The sequence below is a fragment of the Manis javanica genome, chromosome 11 (genome assembly GCF_040802235.1).
Source record: "Manis javanica isolate MJ-LG chromosome 11, MJ_LKY, whole genome shotgun sequence".
Taxonomy (NCBI): domain Eukaryota; kingdom Metazoa; phylum Chordata; class Mammalia; order Pholidota; family Manidae; genus Manis; species Manis javanica.
Window position 1 is genome coordinate 70,659,870 of NC_133166.1, and position 18,875 is coordinate 70,678,744.

General features: G+C 52.6%; 1 protein-coding gene across 3 annotated transcripts in view; it reads right to left on the reverse strand.

Moving 5' to 3' along the window:
* Positions 1–5,041: 5,041 nt before the first annotated feature.
* SUSD4 (sushi domain containing 4) overlaps positions 5,042–18,875 on the reverse strand; it is a 117,533-nt gene continuing 103,699 nt past the window's right edge. For 2 of the 3 annotated variants that reach the window (XM_037008898.2, XM_037008896.2), the window contains 4 exons: positions 11,007–11,198; positions 9,901–10,045; positions 7,221–7,597; positions 5,042–5,868 (listed from right to left, as the gene is read on the reverse strand). In XM_037008898.2, coding sequence (XP_036864793.1) covers positions 5,816–5,868; positions 7,221–7,597; positions 9,901–10,045; positions 11,007–11,198 — 767 coding nt within the window. In that variant the 3' untranslated portion in view covers positions 5,042–5,815. Of the gene's footprint in view, positions 6,274–7,220; positions 7,598–9,900; positions 10,046–11,006; positions 11,199–18,875 lie in introns of all 3 variants that reach the window. The other variant, XM_037008897.2, reaches the window with a different exon arrangement.

Genomic DNA, 18,875 nt, shown 5'->3' on the forward strand with positions numbered 1-18,875 from the left:
ACAGTGACTGTACTGGGGTATGCGGTGGGGACTTGATAATGGGGGGAGTCTAGTAATGGTAATGTTGCTCATATATTTGTACATTAATGATACCAAAAAAAAAAACCCCACAAACCCAGCTCAGAGAGTTCCTTCTCAGATTTCCAGAGGCATTGCCTAGACTTCCAAGGCACAGGAATGGGGTGTGCCCACTAGAGGAACTGAAGGCAGAGCAGGGAACCCGGGGAACTAGGTGGCACACTTCACCTTCGCACACCCTCCAGGGGTTACTGTGTGTTTATGTTGTGCTGTAATCATGCTACTTGTTTCTACAAGCCTTTTGCAACTGCAACAGCCATGCAACAGCCCAAACACAAAGCTCCAAGCAGCTAACGACACGACAATGTACAGCCAGCTCAGACTGCATCCCGGGTCTGCAGCTCCAAGCCCAGTGTGTTGTCTGGAGCTGTCCCTGGAAAGGATGCTAGCCTGCCCCAGGTTCATCTGGGGGCTGCAGCCTGAGCAACTTGTCTTTCTTTGTTGGACACCATAACCTGAAAGTGCTCCTGAGAAGGCCCAGCCCAGGCTCCAAAAGGGTTCTTCTGTTTTCATGGCCAGCACACAAACTCTGGTGACTTAATTTTGCAGATCTCTCCAGGCTTGGCAGGACTGCAGGCCCTGGAGATGCTGCCTCTGGTGCACACCTGCAGCTGGTGAGAGCTGGGGGCCTCAAGCGTTGAGCCCCAATAGCTGCTGGGGCAGCAAGTGCAGTTGGCCCAGAGGAAGGGCACAGCCTCTACTGGCGGGAGCAAGCGCTTGCTGGGGACTGAGCCGAGACAGCTGGCATCACCCACCCTCACCAGCCACAGCGAAGCCCCCTGCTCGGTGGACACAGGGCCCTGGGAAGTGCAGTGCCTGCTCTAGGAAAGGAAACATGATGTCCAGCATTTGGATCTGGGGCCCAGGCCTCAGGAATAGAGCCTGTCCATGCTGGCCCAGGGAGCTGGAGAGGCCACGGCAGCCTAAACAGGTCCTTCCATGAAATTACCTGCCAAATAAAACTGTAATTTCTTAAAAGGTCTGTCTAAATGGAACTTATTGTGGCATGGAGAAATAAAATCTTTAAATGGTAAGTAGAGCAGTTAAACGTTTCTTTAAGCTTAAGAAAAATGAAACAGAGCAAAACAGTACATATTTCACTCACGTGTATAGTCACCTGTTGAAAGAATGTTGTTTTTCTTTGGTGATAGTTTAATTTTAACATTTTAGCTAATTCTATTTTCTCTGTCTTCTGCCAAGGGCAGAATCTGCCATCTCCATGTCGTACGTATTATTTGTTTTTGCCTATATGGAAGTATTACTAATGAGATGCATGCAGAGTTAAGCACTGCACGATACCAGTGGCTCACAGAGGAGCTTGCAGCCACCTGTGCCCCCACCCCAGCATAATGCTGCCCTTTAGATTGGGGCTGAGCAAGGCAACACACTGAGCCCAGAGGCCATCCCTGACAAAAATAAGGATGAGTTCTTTTAACTGACCACACAAAAAAGTGAACAAATTAACTCTGCAGACAGAATGTACTGTCATGAAGTGCACCCACTATGCCATCATCCCCCAGGTCAAGAAACAGAACACAGCCAGCACCCCCGTGACACCACTCCCTGCTCCCCAGAGGTAACCATTATCCTTGTCATTACACACGAGTTTTGCCTTTTGGAAATTCCTAGAAGTGGGACTGCTCAGTATGTAATAATTACGCATTTCTTGGACTTAGCATTTTTGTGAGGCTCACTCATGCTGCTGCATATAGCTATAATTGCTAATTGCCATTCTGTGTAGGCTTCAATCACCACAGTTTATCCAGTCTCATATGTTGAGTAATCTGTTTCCCAACTTACTGTGCCTATAATACACTTGCACCTGTCTCATCACACATCCCAGGTTTGGTGTGGAAAACAGGGGGAGGGTCACTCCTGCAGCACAGCGCTGCCCTGGCTGGCCAAGGCTAAGGAGGCCCGCTCTCACAGGATGTTCCAGTGGGGAGATCTCACCAGGGCCACCACAGCCTGGGGTGCAAACCCAGAGGACGGAGGGCAGCATGAGTGAGCCAAGCATGAACTGTGACCTGGAGACCAGTATGTCAGTTTTGGTTCATCAGTCGCGACAGCATGTGCATGATGTTCACAATGGGGATTTGCCAAATACAGACATCTGCGTGCACACCCCCAGCACGACCAGGACATGCTGGTCCCAGGGACATGGGACCGTGCAGAAGGGCCATCTCCACGCTCACTGCCGTGGGTGTGTAAACAGGCCACACACCTGAGATGACCACCCCCACTCCCCCCACAAAGTGTGCAGGAGGTCAGCATGCCTCAGGGTGGGAAACACTACCCAACTTAGAGCCAGTGACAGAGCTGCTCTGACAGGTTTGTGTGGCTTGGAGTCCTTATACCCAAGTGGACTCGGGAGGGAGCTTGGTGTTTGCTCCTCTGGCCACAGTCAAGGGGACTGCTCAGGGTCACATGTGGCCATCTTGTGTCCCCCACCCAATCCCAGTGGAGGCGACCCAGAGTTTCCAGAGTGCAGACCCCTCCTCAGGGTGCTCCCAGTGCCCAAGGAGAGGAGCTGGTGAGTGTCTAAGACAGGGCCAGAGGATGGAGCTGGTGGTGTTTGACTCTGGACTTGTGAAAAAGCAAGGGAAGACCTCCCCCTGTCAGAACTGCAAGACATCTGGGAACATCTGCTCCTCCCCACCAGAAGGGGAGGGGCCCTGGGCCAGGTAGATGCCCTGGCCAGCCCCCACACCGCCTGATGCCACAAAACCAGGAGCCTTGCAGAGTCACTCCCAGACCCACCCACTCTCCCCTCCCACCCTGGCTCTTCTCCACTTCAAGTCTTCAGTGGCTTCCTGGTCCCTCATCCCAGCTCAGGGGGAACCACACACCTCCTTAACACCCTGATCTACCCAATCTACCTCCCCAGGCCCCTCTCTCCTCCCTGTGCCTCCGCCTGCTCCCCACTTCCCTGCTCCCCCTCCCCCAACCTCTAGGCCCCAGGCCCCCAGAGACACCACACCTGCCCTGCCTGCAGGGAGGCTCCTGTGTGTTGGAGCTCCTGGTATGTAGCTGTTTACCAGTCCTTATGTCCTGCTGGACTAGAGCTCACACAGGGCTGGCACATAGCAGGTGCTTAATATTTATTGACTGAAACAGGGTCCATACATATTTCTTACAGGCTCCAAGCAGAAAATATTACTCTCTGTTCCCTCAGGCTCCATTCCACCCCCTTTCCCCAAACTCCTCACACATCTGCTGGCTTTTGAGTTTCCTAATCCCATGGCCTTGGCAGAAGGGAGCCAGGAGTCCCTGTAGGCTTCACATGGGTTGATAAGCCTCTAAGCCTGGCAGGTTCTCGCCTGCTACACAGGCAGCTGGGCCCCTTATGACTGCACCACAGGTGGTGGGACTGCCTGGCAGCCAACATGGCCGCGTGGACACCGACACTCTGTGCAGCTTAGGATTCCAGTGCCATGGCGGTCCGCACCCGCCCTCCCTGACATGAGTAGCAGACACCAACTTCCCTCCCCCGAGTCCACTTGGGTATAAGGACTCCAAGCCACACTGCATGTCGGGCACCGTCCAGTGCCAGACCAGGCATTGCACCAGGGGCTTTCCTCTTCATCATTTTGGAAGTGTGAGGATGTTCATTTTTATACTGTAAATCCAAGACAGACAATAAAATTAGGGAAGGTTAGTGTAGGGCTGTCTGTGGGGTGATCTGAGGCCTTCAGAGTCTATGGGGGAAATTCTGAGGTTGTCCTGCCCTCCCTGAGCAGAACTTTCTGGACCATTCAGAGGGCTGTGCTGGGAGGGAGGGCAAATGCCGGAAGGGCCGCAGACCCAAAGCTCCCCTTTGCACAGAAGGCTCAGCATGGAGAAGCCAGGAGGGGGCTCTTGGGAGGGGGATCCAGGGAGAGTACTATAGGGAAGCAGGTCTAGGGAGGAGGTCCAGGGAAGGGCCAGGACATTTCAGCATTTGTCCATCTGCTTGGGCTTTCCCTGCAAACACATTCAAGGGTGGCAGGACCAAGCAGGGTCCACAGTGTCTAGGGCCAGTCCCAGTTAACCACCCACAGGACACCCTCCTGCACTCAGCCATAGGGGAACTGCTGTGGTTCATTGAGTGCTTGCTAATGTGAGTGCAGGGAGATGGATCCATTCTCACCAGAGGGGCATCACGAGGATTCTTTCCTGCCACATAACCTCACTACAAAGAGAAACATCACAGGGAACAGAATTGTGGGTGGGTGAGACTCTGACGTGACCACAAACTAAAGGGATGAGGACAGAGGACAGGATCCCACATCCTGGTCAGATGCTGCCTTTCCTTCCTGGCAGCCTCCACACCTAGGACACTGTCAACGCCAATGTCCGGCCACCTTGCAGCACCTCCCGGGCCCCATGCATGGGTAGAGAGATGTCCATCCTTGAATGGTGCATACTGCCCTCTACCTTGGGAAGTACACTGTCTTCTGAAAGGAGGTGAGGCCCTAGAGACAGCCCTGCACACCTCTTCCTACCTGCTGGGGGAAGGAGGCACTTCCTGTGTCTTGAAGGCACACTTTCCATTTGGGGGGCATGGGAGGAAGGACAGGGGTGGGCGCCATGCTGAAACCTGGCTTGGCAGGGGTCCTGAGAAGGCTGGCTGGGGAAGGCTGCCCACAGTGGCCCCCTGACTCCCACTCCCACTGAGCCATGCCATTCTGCCTCTGCGCCAGCCAGGCAGCATCTAAGCAGGAATACCTGTAAAAATAAGCTCTGGGGCCCATGGTACAAAGTCGGCCAGTGGCCAGCAAGCCATCACTAAACCATGTTCTAATTACTGAGCACCACGACCCACATGCCCTGTATGCTGGTGACGCCCAGCTGTGGCTAGTCCTTCCCAGCTCCCTCAGTCAGCCCAGCCTCTGGCCCCGCTCCGTCATCACCCTGGACACGTGGCTGCCCCTGCCCGTCCCCACTTCACTATTAAAGCCACACTTCAAACTGTTATTTTCCTTTTAATTTTTAATCAGTCTGTGTCAAGAAGAAACAGGATTTGATCAAGCTTCCAGTTCTCACTGCCCTAGGTACACAGCAATTTTATGGACCAGAGTTTTGTTGCTATTTCTTTAAAGCCCAGAGGAGAAAGGAATCAGCTCCACAGATCAACGTGTATTTGAAGAGACAGTTCAGGACCCAGGAAATTTTTTTATCAATCATTTTCTTGGGAACACCACCCAGTGGGCATGAGAGACCCTCAGAGTAGGATGCAGGCTTGGCAGGCAGGAGGGACAGCTGTCTTTGGGCTGGGAAGACAAAATAAAAGGGCAAAACCCAACCTCATACTTTATTTGGAGAAGGAATGTGTCGACAGAAATAATTTTTGCTTTGGAAAATAAAAGCATGGCTGAGTTGATAGTGGGTTACCTAAAGAGGGGCCCATGGTACTGAAGCAATTATGTGGAATCTTCCAGATGCCAACAGGAAGCATTATCTTCAATTACTTTCTCCACCATGAGATGTATCTGAACATATTCTAACCATGTGTAAAGTCACAAGATTTATCCAAGCCACAGATCCACGTGCTAGGCCATGAACACAAATACCGATGATATGTCTCCAAGGCTCAGCATGAATGCATGAACTCTACTTCTTGAAGAAACTTCCAGAAAGTAGAGTCTGCCTGAGTCTTTCCTTGCCTTGCTCGCTGGAAAGCCATGTCCCACTTTGGTCTGGCTTTGCATGTAGCTGTCCAGAACAAGGACAGTGGTCCACAAGTCACACCAGAGTCTTACCTTTGAGAGGTTGCAGGGGGCCCAGACTTCCTGCAGAGGCTGCTCCACCCTAATTTGGAGAGCAGAGATTGTTTGAAGCAGATTTTATGTAAGTGACATGCTTTCATAGGAGGCAGGGAGTAAGGGGTGTGGGGTCTGGTGGGATGCATGGAAATGTCCCCTTGCAGCATGAAGCACACTTAACCCCTCTGTCCAGTGTAGCACAGGATTTCTCCCTCCCTCTGGACCCCACGGATCTTGGCAAATTCTCAAGTTTCAGTTGAAAGCACAGCCACCATCTATCACCTCCATTACTGAGTCAGAGATGTGGGATGAGTCAGCATCCCCACGTAGATAAATTAGAAAACCTCCCCCATCCCCTAGCTCAGTGCTTGTGGCCTCGCTCCATCCCCAAAGGGGCAGCAGATCAGCGGGACTTTGCCTGGTCATGGATCCTCTTCCATTAGCGGGATCTCTGGAAAGAGATGGTTGTTGTCTTAGTACACCAAAAAACGCCACAACAATCTGGAAAGTGGGCTTTATGACAATATCCACATTTCCTGAAATCAGTGAGAACAGTTAAGTTCCACAGCCTGGTTAATAATCAAATAAACCAACTCCTCCATATGTCTGTTTGGTGGGAAATCTTATACCAACTTCGTAAAAAATAAAACGTCAGCTTTTAACCACATGCCCTAATGTCATACAAGTCAAAAGGTGACAAATTCAGGTAAGAGAGCCAGCATGCTGCTACAGAGAAGGGGATTTGCAGGGAAGTAGGATCCCTGTTTGTACGTCGTTCCTGCTGTTTGCTGTGGACACAGTGGGGACAGTGCTCTCACCGTAGAGCACACTGCTGCCCAGCCCCTGGGAACTGTGCCTAGAGCCCATACACCATGTGCTGCATGCCTTTCCATGAGAGGGCACCCAGCCACCCTCACTGCACCTGGTGAAGGAACCTGTGTATGCACAGAACCTCTCTGGGCTGGGCCCTAGGGCACACGGCTGGGTCTGTCTTCCTTGCACATGAGTGTATCCCTGTCTCTAAGCATCACTCTCAGAAGTCCTGCCCAGTTGAAGGATGAAGAAGAGACACATCCTGGATCATATGGACATGAGGAAAACCACCCACCACCCACCATGGCCTTCCTACCCTGGATGCCCTTTTGTGCCTCCTGAAACTTCAATTAACAACTCATTACTCTCCATGACAATATTGCTGCTGGTAACTGGCCTTGCCCATGGCCTCCACAGTAGAAAGAGCAAGCAGCAATTTAAGCTGAGCAACAGGACAGAATGACTGGCTCTGTGCTGCATAGGCAGGGATGCAGGTGCCTTGACCATGGCGTGCACAAGGTGGGGGTGCAAGGGCTGGGAGCACGGTGTGTGCAAAACCAGCTCAGGTCTTGGGCAAACACTCACCATCCGCAATGTCAATGGCCGGGTTGGCAGATGCCACCTCCTCTTCCATGCTGGCAACTGTTTCAAGGGTGTCAGGCTGGGTGTCCCCTTGGCACATGGGAGGTGAATACAGACTCTGGAGCAGCTCAGAAGAGCCCGACTCACTGTCACTGACTTCTGACTCCCTGGGGCCCGTATCCATGTTCCTGGAGCCAGGGTATGCTGGAGGGCTCTGGTTGTGCACGGGTATGGGGCAACCCTGGCCCATGGAGGCTAGGCACCCAGGGCCTAAGGCACTCAAGCTGCCACTCACAGCCTCGTCGTAGGATGGGAGCATGACAGGCACACCGTCCACCACCACGAAGTCAGGGTCGCTGCTGGAACTTCCAGGACGTGCCCTGTGCAGGGAGAGTGGTGCCTATACTTCAGAGTCACGCCACCCAGGAGTGAGACACTGGGGCCCCCACTGCGGCTGGTGCTCAGTGCCCATAATCTGTAGCTGATCCTGTGTAGAGGTGAGTGGAAAGGCAGCCTGCCCTCCAGGTCTCTCTGGCTGCCAGAGCTGCCCACCACAGCCATTCTCCATGCTTCCTTCTTCCCACCTTTGACCTCTGGGCTCGGTCTTATGGCCATGAACTATGGGCAGGGAACCATGCATCCCATGAGCCTTGGCAGTGCCCTTGGGAAGTCTGCTGAAAATGGAACAGCACCATTACAGTGTGGGAAACCATAGACCCTAAGAGCACCAGACCCTGTGCCTTAGGCTTCTAGCTCATTTTCTCTCCAGTGTGAAAACCACTCATTTCTAGCCAAGACAGAAAAATGGCAGCAAAAATGAAGGAAAGCCCTGAACAGCAACTAACTGCCCGATTCAAGTTATGTGGGCTCACCTACACCTCCCGACAGCAGCCTGAGCCCAGGACAGGCTCTCTGTGGTTGGCATTTCTGCAGCCAGTGTCTGCAGCAGGCATACCTGTGGTGGGCATTTCTGTGGGCAGCGTGTCTGTGGGCAAGCATGTCTGTGGCTGTGTCTGTAGTGGGTGTGTTTGTGGGTGGCTGTGTCTGTGGTGGGCGTACTGTGGCCTGTCTGTGGTGGGCGTGTCTGTGGGCGGGCATGTCTGTGTCTGTGTCTGTGGTGGGCATGTCTGTGGCGGGTGTGTTTGCAGCCTGCATTTGGTGGCCATCCCTTTACATGGCTGCAGGCAGCTCCTGGTCTTGCCCCTTTACACACATCACACTGCACATTCAAGACTGTCATGGGAGCCCAGGCTATATCTGATGCTGAACCCCAACCTCCACTCCTGCTCCAAAAGGAAGTGAGTGGCCAAGGGACCCACAGAACTTGGTTTCTGGTTTCCTCTTCTGGTAACTGGAGCTGACTGATGAGCCAGACAGCAAAATGCCAAGAAGAGAAGATGACTTGGGGTGGGTGACCCAGGCAAGTGCTGGTGTGGGGCTCCCAACCCCCTCAGGTAGAATGTCTGGATGCTGGTGCTTGGGCCTGACAGGAAGCACCTCTGGACACTTGCAGGGAAGGTAGACTGGGTTTGTGGGGCCTGATTCTTACAGATGCCCAGAGAAGGAGGAGGCCATGAGGCCCACACCCTACAGAAGGTGCGCAACAGGGAGGGCAGAGCTTCTGGGAGTTTGCGCCCCTTCAGCACACTCATCAGTGGCCCTGGGCAAGTTGATGGCCTCTTGGCCTCACTGGCTTCCCTTCCCACAGGGAACCACCTCTCCCTTGTCTGCCACCTGTACCCCCATACTGTCAAGGCTGGGGCAGCCAGATCCTCCTGTCCTCCCTTCCAATGGGCTGGACCATGGGTCCCACACCGAGCAACCACTCCCCCAATCCCAGCCATGACCCAAGCCCCACACACAGCCATTGGGAGGGGCCAGGAGGAACCCTGTTCTGGGCTTGCCCTTGGCCACCTGTTATCCATTTGAATGGCTAAGAACAACTTTTGCACAATAACTGAAGAATTATCTAATGGAGATACTCCAGGGAAAGAGGAATCAAGTGAGCAAGTTCAGGGAACATTTAGAAACATCTCTATTTTTAGTGTAGATTCTTCTAAGTGTACGGAGAAAAGTACCTCTGAGAGCCATATAAAGTAGCCGAGGGACTCAATCACACCTGTAGTTGCCCTCCCTAAGTACCCCTGGGCTGCCCGATAGCTCAGTGATAGAACACGGTCCCTCATTCACAAATAATGAGGGTGAGAGCTGCGAGCAGGTGTCAGGCCTGAAGAATGGAAGGTCCCAGCATGGCAGCAAGGCCTTGGCTATGGTGCCAGGCTGGCACTGATGCCCTCTGGGCTGGTGAGGGGTACAGAGGCCCCCACTCTAGTAGGCTTTCTGGGCTGGGCCAGAAGCTTGGTGCACCAGGGACTCAAGGGCCATGTGCACGTAGACAGGTAGACAGCACTGAAACGGCACCCGGGGGCAGCACACAGCATGCAGCCCTAACCGTGCTCCCCTTCCCCACACCCAGGCTGGCTCGGAATGTCTGCCAGGGAAGCAGACAGCCAAGGGCTCAGTGCGGGGTATGGGGTCTGCCTGCAGCTTGGTGCCCAACCTCGGATGTCCCCCTCTTACCCCTTAGAGCCTCAACTCTTCCCCATCAGGGTCCAGTTCACCACCCTCTGCCACTCAAGGTCGGGGCACGAGGTGCAATGGTGGCCAAGGGTGCAGCACTGACCTCGGGGGAAAGTGGGCCTTGAACTTGGTCTGGAACATCCTGGCTAGGATGACAAGCAGTAGTGCAAGCAGGACACTGGTTGCCGTGAATGCCACGATCTTCCATGTGGTCAGGAGGGTCTCATGGGTGCTGGGCCATGTTTTCTCTGCCATGAGAGAGAACGAGGCAGGGTGTGAGGCTCCCACCAGACGAAGACAGGCTGTTTGCTGGCTTTCCTGAGAGCCTCGGAGTGCCCTCAAAGTGGGCCGCAGTCACATCACAATACTGAACACCATCCCCACTGAAGGCAGACCTGCAGACCAGGGACAGCTTGGTGTGGAGCCAAGGAATGCAACTGCTCAGGCAGAGTGGAGATGCCACATCCTGCACTGGACCCAGGGCAGGGGGCTGGGAGGTTGGACTAATGCCCGTGTGAGTCCAGGATAGACTGCTGCTGGAGGACAGAGGCCAAAGAGAGAGGATGTGCCCACCACATGGCCTTCACTGCCCACCTCCTAGTCATCCACAAATGTCAGGTAAAGGTGGGCAAGTGTGGTTCTCACAGCTCGATCCCTCTCCTTGGGCCCACCTGTCTTTACTCCGTCCTTGGTGCTGCCCCCCCCACTTCCCACTGTGCCCGCGGGCCCCTGCGCCCCATGTTGATGCACACTGACCCCACAGGTGGGCCTGGCAGCCGTCACCATGCCTTGGGCAGTTGGTTGCAGGTACGCCCAGAAAGCACCAGGGGATGTGGGCAGCACTGGAGGCAGGGACAGGGCAGGTGTGGGCTGCTGCCAGGACTATCACAAGGTCACCCCCAGGGTGCGGAGGCTGAAGACGAGGCTGGTGTGCCGATAATTTGTGTTTTGATATGTGTCCCTGGAAGGGAAGGCTGGAGTTGCACAACACTGGGTCACACCCACGAGCCTCAGCCAGGTCAGTGGCAGGGGACAGAGTGTCCAGAGCTTGGATGTCCTTCACCAGATGCCAGGGGTCTCAGGACCCTGGTCAGAGAGTCAGCCTTGTAACCTGGGGACAAGCAGCTTATTAACTGGCCTGCTGAACAGGGCCTGGCATCATCCACCACACGGACCCACCAGTGAGCTCTGCATCCTGCTTCCACTCACCTGACTGGATGCAGTAGACCTGGTAGGAAGGAAACCACTCCCCGTACTGGCAGGTGATGTACTTGTAGTCACTGGTGAGGCTGTAGCCGGGGTCACAGTAAAACTCCACCACTGTTCCATGGTTGTAGTGCTCGCAAGGCCGCGGGTGGCAGATGAAATCGCCGTGACTCACCACTGGAGGTAGTGGGCAAACTTGGGCAGTGGGGGAGAATAAGAGTTTCAGAACCACATGCTTACTCAGTCTGCAGCCCTTAAGCACAGATGGGGCTCAGAGAGGCACGGCTAGAGATGTGCTTATACGTGGATTGTCACCTGGTGCTTGTCTTGGAGACAGTTCCTCTGCATTCGCCCCTGCAGAAGCCTGTGCATGGGCTGCGCCATGTAGCACCACACAGCACATGGTGACAGACAGGTAGGTCCCTGCTTACAGACAGCATCAAGCTGCTCTATTAACAACGCATGCTCTTATGTGCCAGACTCCCTGCAAAATACAGTTGACATATTTATGGGCAAAATCTTTACTGAAAGGACAGTGACCCCAAGCCGGTCTCTGTAGCTACAGCCGTGATTTGGGACCATCCAAATCCCACATGGATGCCCAGAGGCCCCACTGGGACTGGGCCAGTGCAGATGGAGCAGTCTTGCTGGCTCTGCATGCAGGCCCAGTCTCCCAGGAGGACAGACACTGCAGCCCTGGGGTCCTGGGCGGGGTTCTGTGACCTCACACAGGTCACCTACCCTCTTGATTTTCTTCTAAAATGGAAGTTTATTCTACTCTCAGTGATGTTCTATGGTTTTTCTGACTCTAATATTCTGATTTTAGAGGAAGAAAAAAGTATTTCTCCGCTTCCTTTCTGAGATGGCATTCCAGGTTGCAAGGTGTGAACAGCCATCTCTGACCAGAGTGGCGACTTGAATGGAATTTGGTGCATCTCGTGCCACAGAGACCCTCTTCCTGGGGGACTCAGAACTGCCCCACCACTTGTACATCCTGCCAGGAAGAATAATAGCTCTAACTCTACAAGACCAGCTCCAAACCCACAGCCATGAGACCACTAAGAATTCTGACCAATAAAAAGTTAACTTCTGAGCTCCCTCCCAACTGTACCCCGACATCTGGGCCAGTGCAGAACCATGGGCACCCTCGTGGCTCACCCACCAGCAGGTGGCATCCATAGGCCATGCCACCCATCCCACACTGGCCACGGGAAGCCATAGAAGAGCCTGTCAACAGTACTCGCTGGTGGCACTGTGTGCTCCCTGAAGCCAGATGAGAAGGGCTCACCCTACAGCTTTGTGTGGAGCCAAGGAATGCACCTGTACCCCTGTACCCCAATACTGTCAAGGCAGGGGCAGTCAGATCCTCCTGTCCTCCCTCCCAATGGGCCGGACCATGGGTCCCACACCCAGCAGCCACTTTCCCCATCCCAGCTGTAACTCCAGCCCCACAGACAACCACTGGGAGGGGCCAGGAGGAGAGGCCATGACATGGGCAAGAGGCTCTTTACAGACACCATCTCTTTCCTGCAAAAGCCACAGCAAGGACTGGCTGGCTCTTTGTAAGAACAGGGAAGCAGAAATGCAGAGTTCAGATTCTCTGGAAGCAGCTAGAGGAGCAGGCAGGAGCTCAGGCTTGCTCCAGACCATCCTGGCCTCAGTTATGGCTCAACCCCTCCCCAGCTGCATGATCTGAACTAGTGGCCTCACCTCTAGGCTTCCGTCTCCTGGTTTGTAGTGTATGAGGGTTGGTTCAGAGCTGGCATACATTAAGTGGGCCAGCAGGGTCAGCCAGGACCCTGAAAAGAGGCACTGTAGGGCAGTGACTGCCTGCCCAGGTGATGGACATGCCATGGGGGGCAGTGAGGGTCCCTGAGGCTGGTGGCAGCAGGAAGCCACCACCTCTGAGCAGGCAGACAAAGGTATCTGGATTCCTGGGTCCTCCGTGGAGGGCAGAAGCATGCAGGTATGCCCTGTGGCAGCCAGCACCTGAGGAACCCAGACCCTGCACTGGCGACCTGGGCAGGAGGGTCAGGGCAAGCGTCCGGCTGCTCTGCTTGCAGACCTGCAATGGCCTCTGGACAAAGCTGGTGGGGAGCCAGCAACCGGGGCTGTGCAGGGGAAGGGCCCAGCGTGTGCTCTGTGAACTGTGTCATCAGGTGGTCACTGAGCAGGCAACACAAGTGGCACTGCTGGCCAAGACAGGAGCCTGGTGCTGAGGCTGCCTAGGCCATAGTGTCTCAACAGCCCTCAGCTGGGGTTCTTGTCAAAGTCACGACCTCCAGGGCAGGTCTGTAGGTGAGCGAGGACACAGGAGAGAACAGGGAGGGAAGGCCAGCTGGTGGCAGGAAGAAGACAAAAGGGCACTGCCAGCATTTAACCAGTCCAGTGCCACCAGGCTGGCAGACGGCAGGGATGCCAATCCCAGAGGCCTCTGGGATGATTCTCTGGGAGGAAAAGGGATGCACTGCTAGCCAGGGAGGGGAGCCGAGAGGCACATAGAACCGTCCTCTGGATTGAAACTGTCCCACTGGAGGGTGGCATCTGCCTTCTGGCTGCCTCCAGGGCTGCCCAACTGATGGGGTTCCAGGGTCCCCTTGTCCACACCTCCTAAGGCACTTGGGGTGGGGAGCCTTCCTGGGAGAGGAGGACATGGAGAAGTGGGGGCTCACCTCCCAGTGGGCCTCCAGACAGGTCCCCAGGGAACACTGTAGGGTCAGAAAACTATGAATGTTTCCAGCACCCAGACTGTGTAGTCCCGAAAGGTGGGATGAGGCCAGGCAAAGTGTATACATCTATCATTAGCAGCATCTTCCTCACAGGCCTGAAGGTGATGGATGGTCAGTGGAGGCTTAGGTGTCATTTCCTGACAGGATAGGAAGAATCTGTTCTCTCTCCCCACTCCCTGAAATCACAGGCAGGTGCCAGAAGCACCATCAGTGGGACTTCAGGGGTCAGAGAGCCGGGAGATCCCACCTGGGAGTTGAGGGCTCAGGATGGGGCCAGTCACATTCTCTGTGCCACGCGGAGCCAAGGGGAGGGACAGAAGCGTGAACAGGCTGGGTGTGCAGTGCAAGGGGGTCAACACTGACTTCAGAGGCTGGGGCAGCTTGTATACATGGTGCAGACCAGAGCTGGCTCTCCAGCTGCTTGTCCACAGACACACAGAGAAACCCAGTTAACCACTAGGAGTAAGTCACAACAACTGGAGCTTGTTGCAACATCAAGTGTGTCCAGTTCCTACTTATTAAGATGCAGCTTCTAATGATTTAAAATGGGACTTGCATGTCTTTTCTTTTTGTTTTACTTTTCCTACCACCCATTTTTTTTCCAAATTATTTTATTAAAAGAAATTAACAATATTTATGTATTGGTCAAAGTATAATTAAAATTTTAAAAATTAAAGAAGTATATATTATTTTTTAAAATTACTGATATCTTTATTAGTGAGAGGGTTGAGCTTGGTGAGACGACACTAATTTTTCGATGTCTGGTGTCATTTTTGCATTCTGCCCTCTTAAATTGCCACATTTCACTTTTGACAATTTGTTTCTTTTCTTTGTTAATAGATTGCTGACCATGCTGAATCCTTTTTTGGCTAAATATGGTGATGGAAATGCAAAGAAATACTTCTCTGCTACAGCCCATAAGGCTGGATATAATCCTAGATTTTGCCTTTGAAGCCAAAATTCTTGATATCCATTTTTAAATTTCATTTTCAACTCTTCATTTGTTGACAATTCTATCAACTCCTACAGTGATACTTCTGCTAGTTGTAGGTTCAAGGAAGGTTTTAGGACCCGGTCTGGAATAATCATGTTGAGTAAATCCTGAAATCCGTTGTGAAATCTTTAAGAGCTTCCAAATGCTGGCTATAAACCAGAATGTCGTCATCATTTGTTTCCGCTGAAGAAAGATTTGGAAACTGATAAAACTGTCTTCGACTCAGATTTCGTTTGTACAAGTCAAGCTTTGACATGAATGAAGAAATAGCTACCTTGGCTTTGATCAGATTCACTGTCGAGTATCAATCAAACCTTTCATCGTGCTTATGTGAGTATTGCCCAAGGGGGCAGCAGCTGGTCCCCAACACCCCCTTAATATGTCTGGGACCAAAAACGCCCCTCACATTCCTTCAGCGTCCCCTGGTGGGCGGCACCGTCCCCCCTGGGAACCAGGGCATTAGACCCAGGCAGTGGGCAGGGCCAACCTCACTAGAAGCTGACTACAGGGCCAGGCTGGTGAGAGTCACATCTGACCTGACTGGAGGCTCAGGAAGAGCTGGGCCCTCTGAACAAGGGGCTGGCCTGGCATGAGGTCGTTTCCTGTGTCAGAACTTGCTGGAAGGCTGCAACAGAGACTTGTCGAGAGGACAGAGCGGTTGAGTCCTTTACCTAGGGGTCTTCTGAAGTCCCCTGGGTGCTCTTTGAATACCTAACAATTTGCTCTTTTTCAAAAAAAAGTTTAGTCATACAATATTTTTTTTTTGAGAGGGCATCTCTCATATTTATTGATCAAATGGTTGTTAACAACAGTAAAATTCTGTATAGGGGACTCAATGCTCAATGCACAATCATTAATCCACCCCAAGCCTAATTCTTGTCAGTCTCCAATCTTCTGAAGCATAATGAACAAGTTCTTACATGGTGAACAAATTCTTACATAGTGAATAAGTTCTTACATGGTGAACCGTACAAGGGCAGTCATCACAGAAACTTTCGGTTTTGATCACGCATTATGAACTATGAACAATCAGGTCAAATATGAATATTCGTTTGATTTTTATACTTGATTTATATGTGAATCCCACATTTCTCCATTATTATTATTATTTTTAATAAAATGCTGAAGTGGTAGGTAGATGCAAGATAAAGGTAGAAAACATAGTTTAGTGTTGTAAGAGAGCAAATGTAGATGATCAGGTGTGTGCCTGTAGACTAAGTGTTAATCCAAGCTAGACAAGGGCATTAAAACATCCACAGATGCAGAAGATTTCTCTCAAAGCAGGGGGGATGAGGTTCTGAGCCTCACCTCTGTTGATCCCCAATTTCTCACCTGATGGCCCCCCTGAGACTGTGCCTGTCCTAGGCTGTTCCTCCCTTGAGGAATCCCACCCGTCTCTGGCTAACCAGTCATCCTCCAGGGCCATACAGGGAAATGTAAAGTTGGCAAGTGAGAGAGAAGCAATATTGTTTGAAAAGGTTAGCTTTTTACTTCTTTGCAGATTTATGCCCTGTGGCTTCTATGCCCAGCACCTGCCCCGAGGTATCTCTACCACTTGGAAGAATTATAACACTCGGTAAATTCTATATGAGGCACGAATTCTATTTAAGGGTTGTAATTGGGAAGGAAGAAGAAAAGCTATAGAAGTAGCAGATGGAAGAAAACATGGGAAGATTGATTAGTTCTTTGACATATCTTCTTGTAGAGTAACTTAAGCATGTATAGGTTTTAAACTACTAATTAAATTGCACACACACATTAACATAATAGGAATACAGTTACATAACCAAAGCAGAACTATAATTACCAGCCATCTTCAGTGAAACCAAGAAAACCAGTTAGGCACCCTAGGCATTTGTGAAAATATATCTATGATATGATGGATATTGTCCAACTGAACTTGAACAGTCTGAGAGAAATCAGACAAATTAAAACAACCCATTCCTGGGAACTGTTCACATCCCATATGTTCTTTTAACAGTAGATAGTCTGTAGTTGTAAGATTTTGGAGCGCTACAACTTGCAGTTCTCCTAATTCTTGGTTGAGTTCCAACAGTATAGATCCAGTCAAATTTGTTGTTTTACTGTATGCACAGGCCAGCTTAGATATCTCCTTCTTCATTCCAATGGCAAGTCCAGGAACCGGCTACCACCCATTTTTTTAAAGCTGTTACGCAGTTATTGGTCTGTAATGTATTGTAAAACAGACGCCAAACCACCCATCCTTTCACTCCAGATGAGAGGCCCTGGGACCCTCCTGGGTGCGTGACTGCATGGTGATGCAGAAGGACCAGGAAAGGCTGGTCAGGGGGCAGAGGGCTGATGCGGGATGGCTGAGGCCTGATGGAGGCAGTGATGTGGCCTTGCGGGGAGCTGCCCCAGGGCAGGAAGCTGAGCTTTCATCACAATAAGGGACACTCTGCAGAGCAGACACTGGCTATTCTGAAAGGGCTGGACAGAAGTGGAGCGGCTGAGGGCAGCTGACAACACAAGCAGGAGAGAGACGATAGTCAATCTGGCCAGGATGCTGGCAGAGGCTTAGCTCGGCAACAGGACACATTTCAGAATGTCCTGACTCGGCTTCCACAATGGGACTTGCTGGGAGGTGGAATTAAGGGCTCAGGAGAATCACGACTTCCCCCAGAGCTCTGTCGTTAGCACCTGGTGAGGCAGCAGTGCTCAGCCCCCAAGGTGCCTGCTTGCTTTGCGGGAAGGGGGTGGGGAGCAGTCCCACAAGTCTGGCTTTGCACCATTTGCAATTGGGCAGCCAGTGAGAGCCCCAGCAGGTCAGTCAGGTGGCCAGCCAGAGCCGGCAGTGAGCATGGAGCTCAGGAGCCATGGGCACCAGGGTAGTATTGAAACCACAAGACAGGATGAATTCCCCCTAAGGAACAAGGGCAGAGAAAAGGGAGGGCCGAGAAACCAGGGGCCAGAGGACAGGCCAGCAGAGCCAAAACCAAGAGAACCACCCACCAATTGGAGGAAGGGCACCTCAGCTGAGGAAGGGTCAGTAGAGTGACCATGGGCTCACACATGGAGGCACCAGTGCCTTCAGGGACAGCGATTCTGGGAGAGTGAAGGGGCAGGTCGAGGAGGGAGAAAGTCAGTGGGAAGGCAGCTGGTGGGGGGCTGCCAGGCAGCTTAAGGGCCAGCACCTCTCTCCCCCCGGCCCAAGTGCCCCAGACCTGCCTAGTCACACGTGGGAGTGGACCAACTTGGGGGACAAAATTGGGGACAGGGTGGGAGGGAACAGGGTCATCATAGAGGTGGAAGTTGTGATGGACATGAGGTGGGCAGACTGGCCTCTGGATGGAGGGGGCAGAGGGGCAGGCTGGACACAGGAGAGCAGCCCCAGCCATGGCAGAGAGTTGGTGAGTAGCCATCAATGCTCCCGTGAGGAAAGGCCACAGCCTGGAGGCAGGAGATCTGGGACGCTGTGGGCTTCACTCTACAGACCTGTTTCACTGTGTGCAAAAGAAGAAAAGGAGGCTTGACTACATCTCCATGCAATGTGAATTGTCACAGAAATTGTTTTGGGGAGATGGAAAGATGTCACATTTAGTTTTTTCAATCCTCTGAGCCACAAGCCCAGTACATGAATCAGATAAAACAGGCTGGTCCATGCAACCCTGGCTGACCCCACTTAGGGATAAGCTGTCCCTTTGGCCTGTTCATGCGCAGGGCTGGTGCCACCTGCTGCTTGCCACAGTCCTGTTCCCACCCTCTTCCCAGCATGGCTGCTCACAAGGCCAGAGTCCCTTATTTTTCTAAGTCCAGTCAACGGAAGGTGAGCAGCAGCTGTAAGTACTACTTCCAGGGCTGATTGTGAAGCCCTTCCAAGCCTTCCACTGACTACACAGAGGCAGCCCCCCAAGGGACCTCAGAATCACATCTCAAAGGCAGCAGAGCCTCCTCTGGCCCCTGCTGAGCAGTGGGAGAAGAGACACCAAGGACCATGCTCACGAGCTTTACTGCATGAAAACTAACATTTTGGGGAACCTTCTGCCAGCAGTGCCCCCTTCACACTGCACTTGACGAAGGTCTAGCTGTTCAACCCGACTGCACATTGGCAGCAGCTGGGGAGCTTTACTTTACTGTCTGGGGTGGGCCCTGGGCCTGGCGTGGTCAGAGTTGAGACCACTGCCCCAG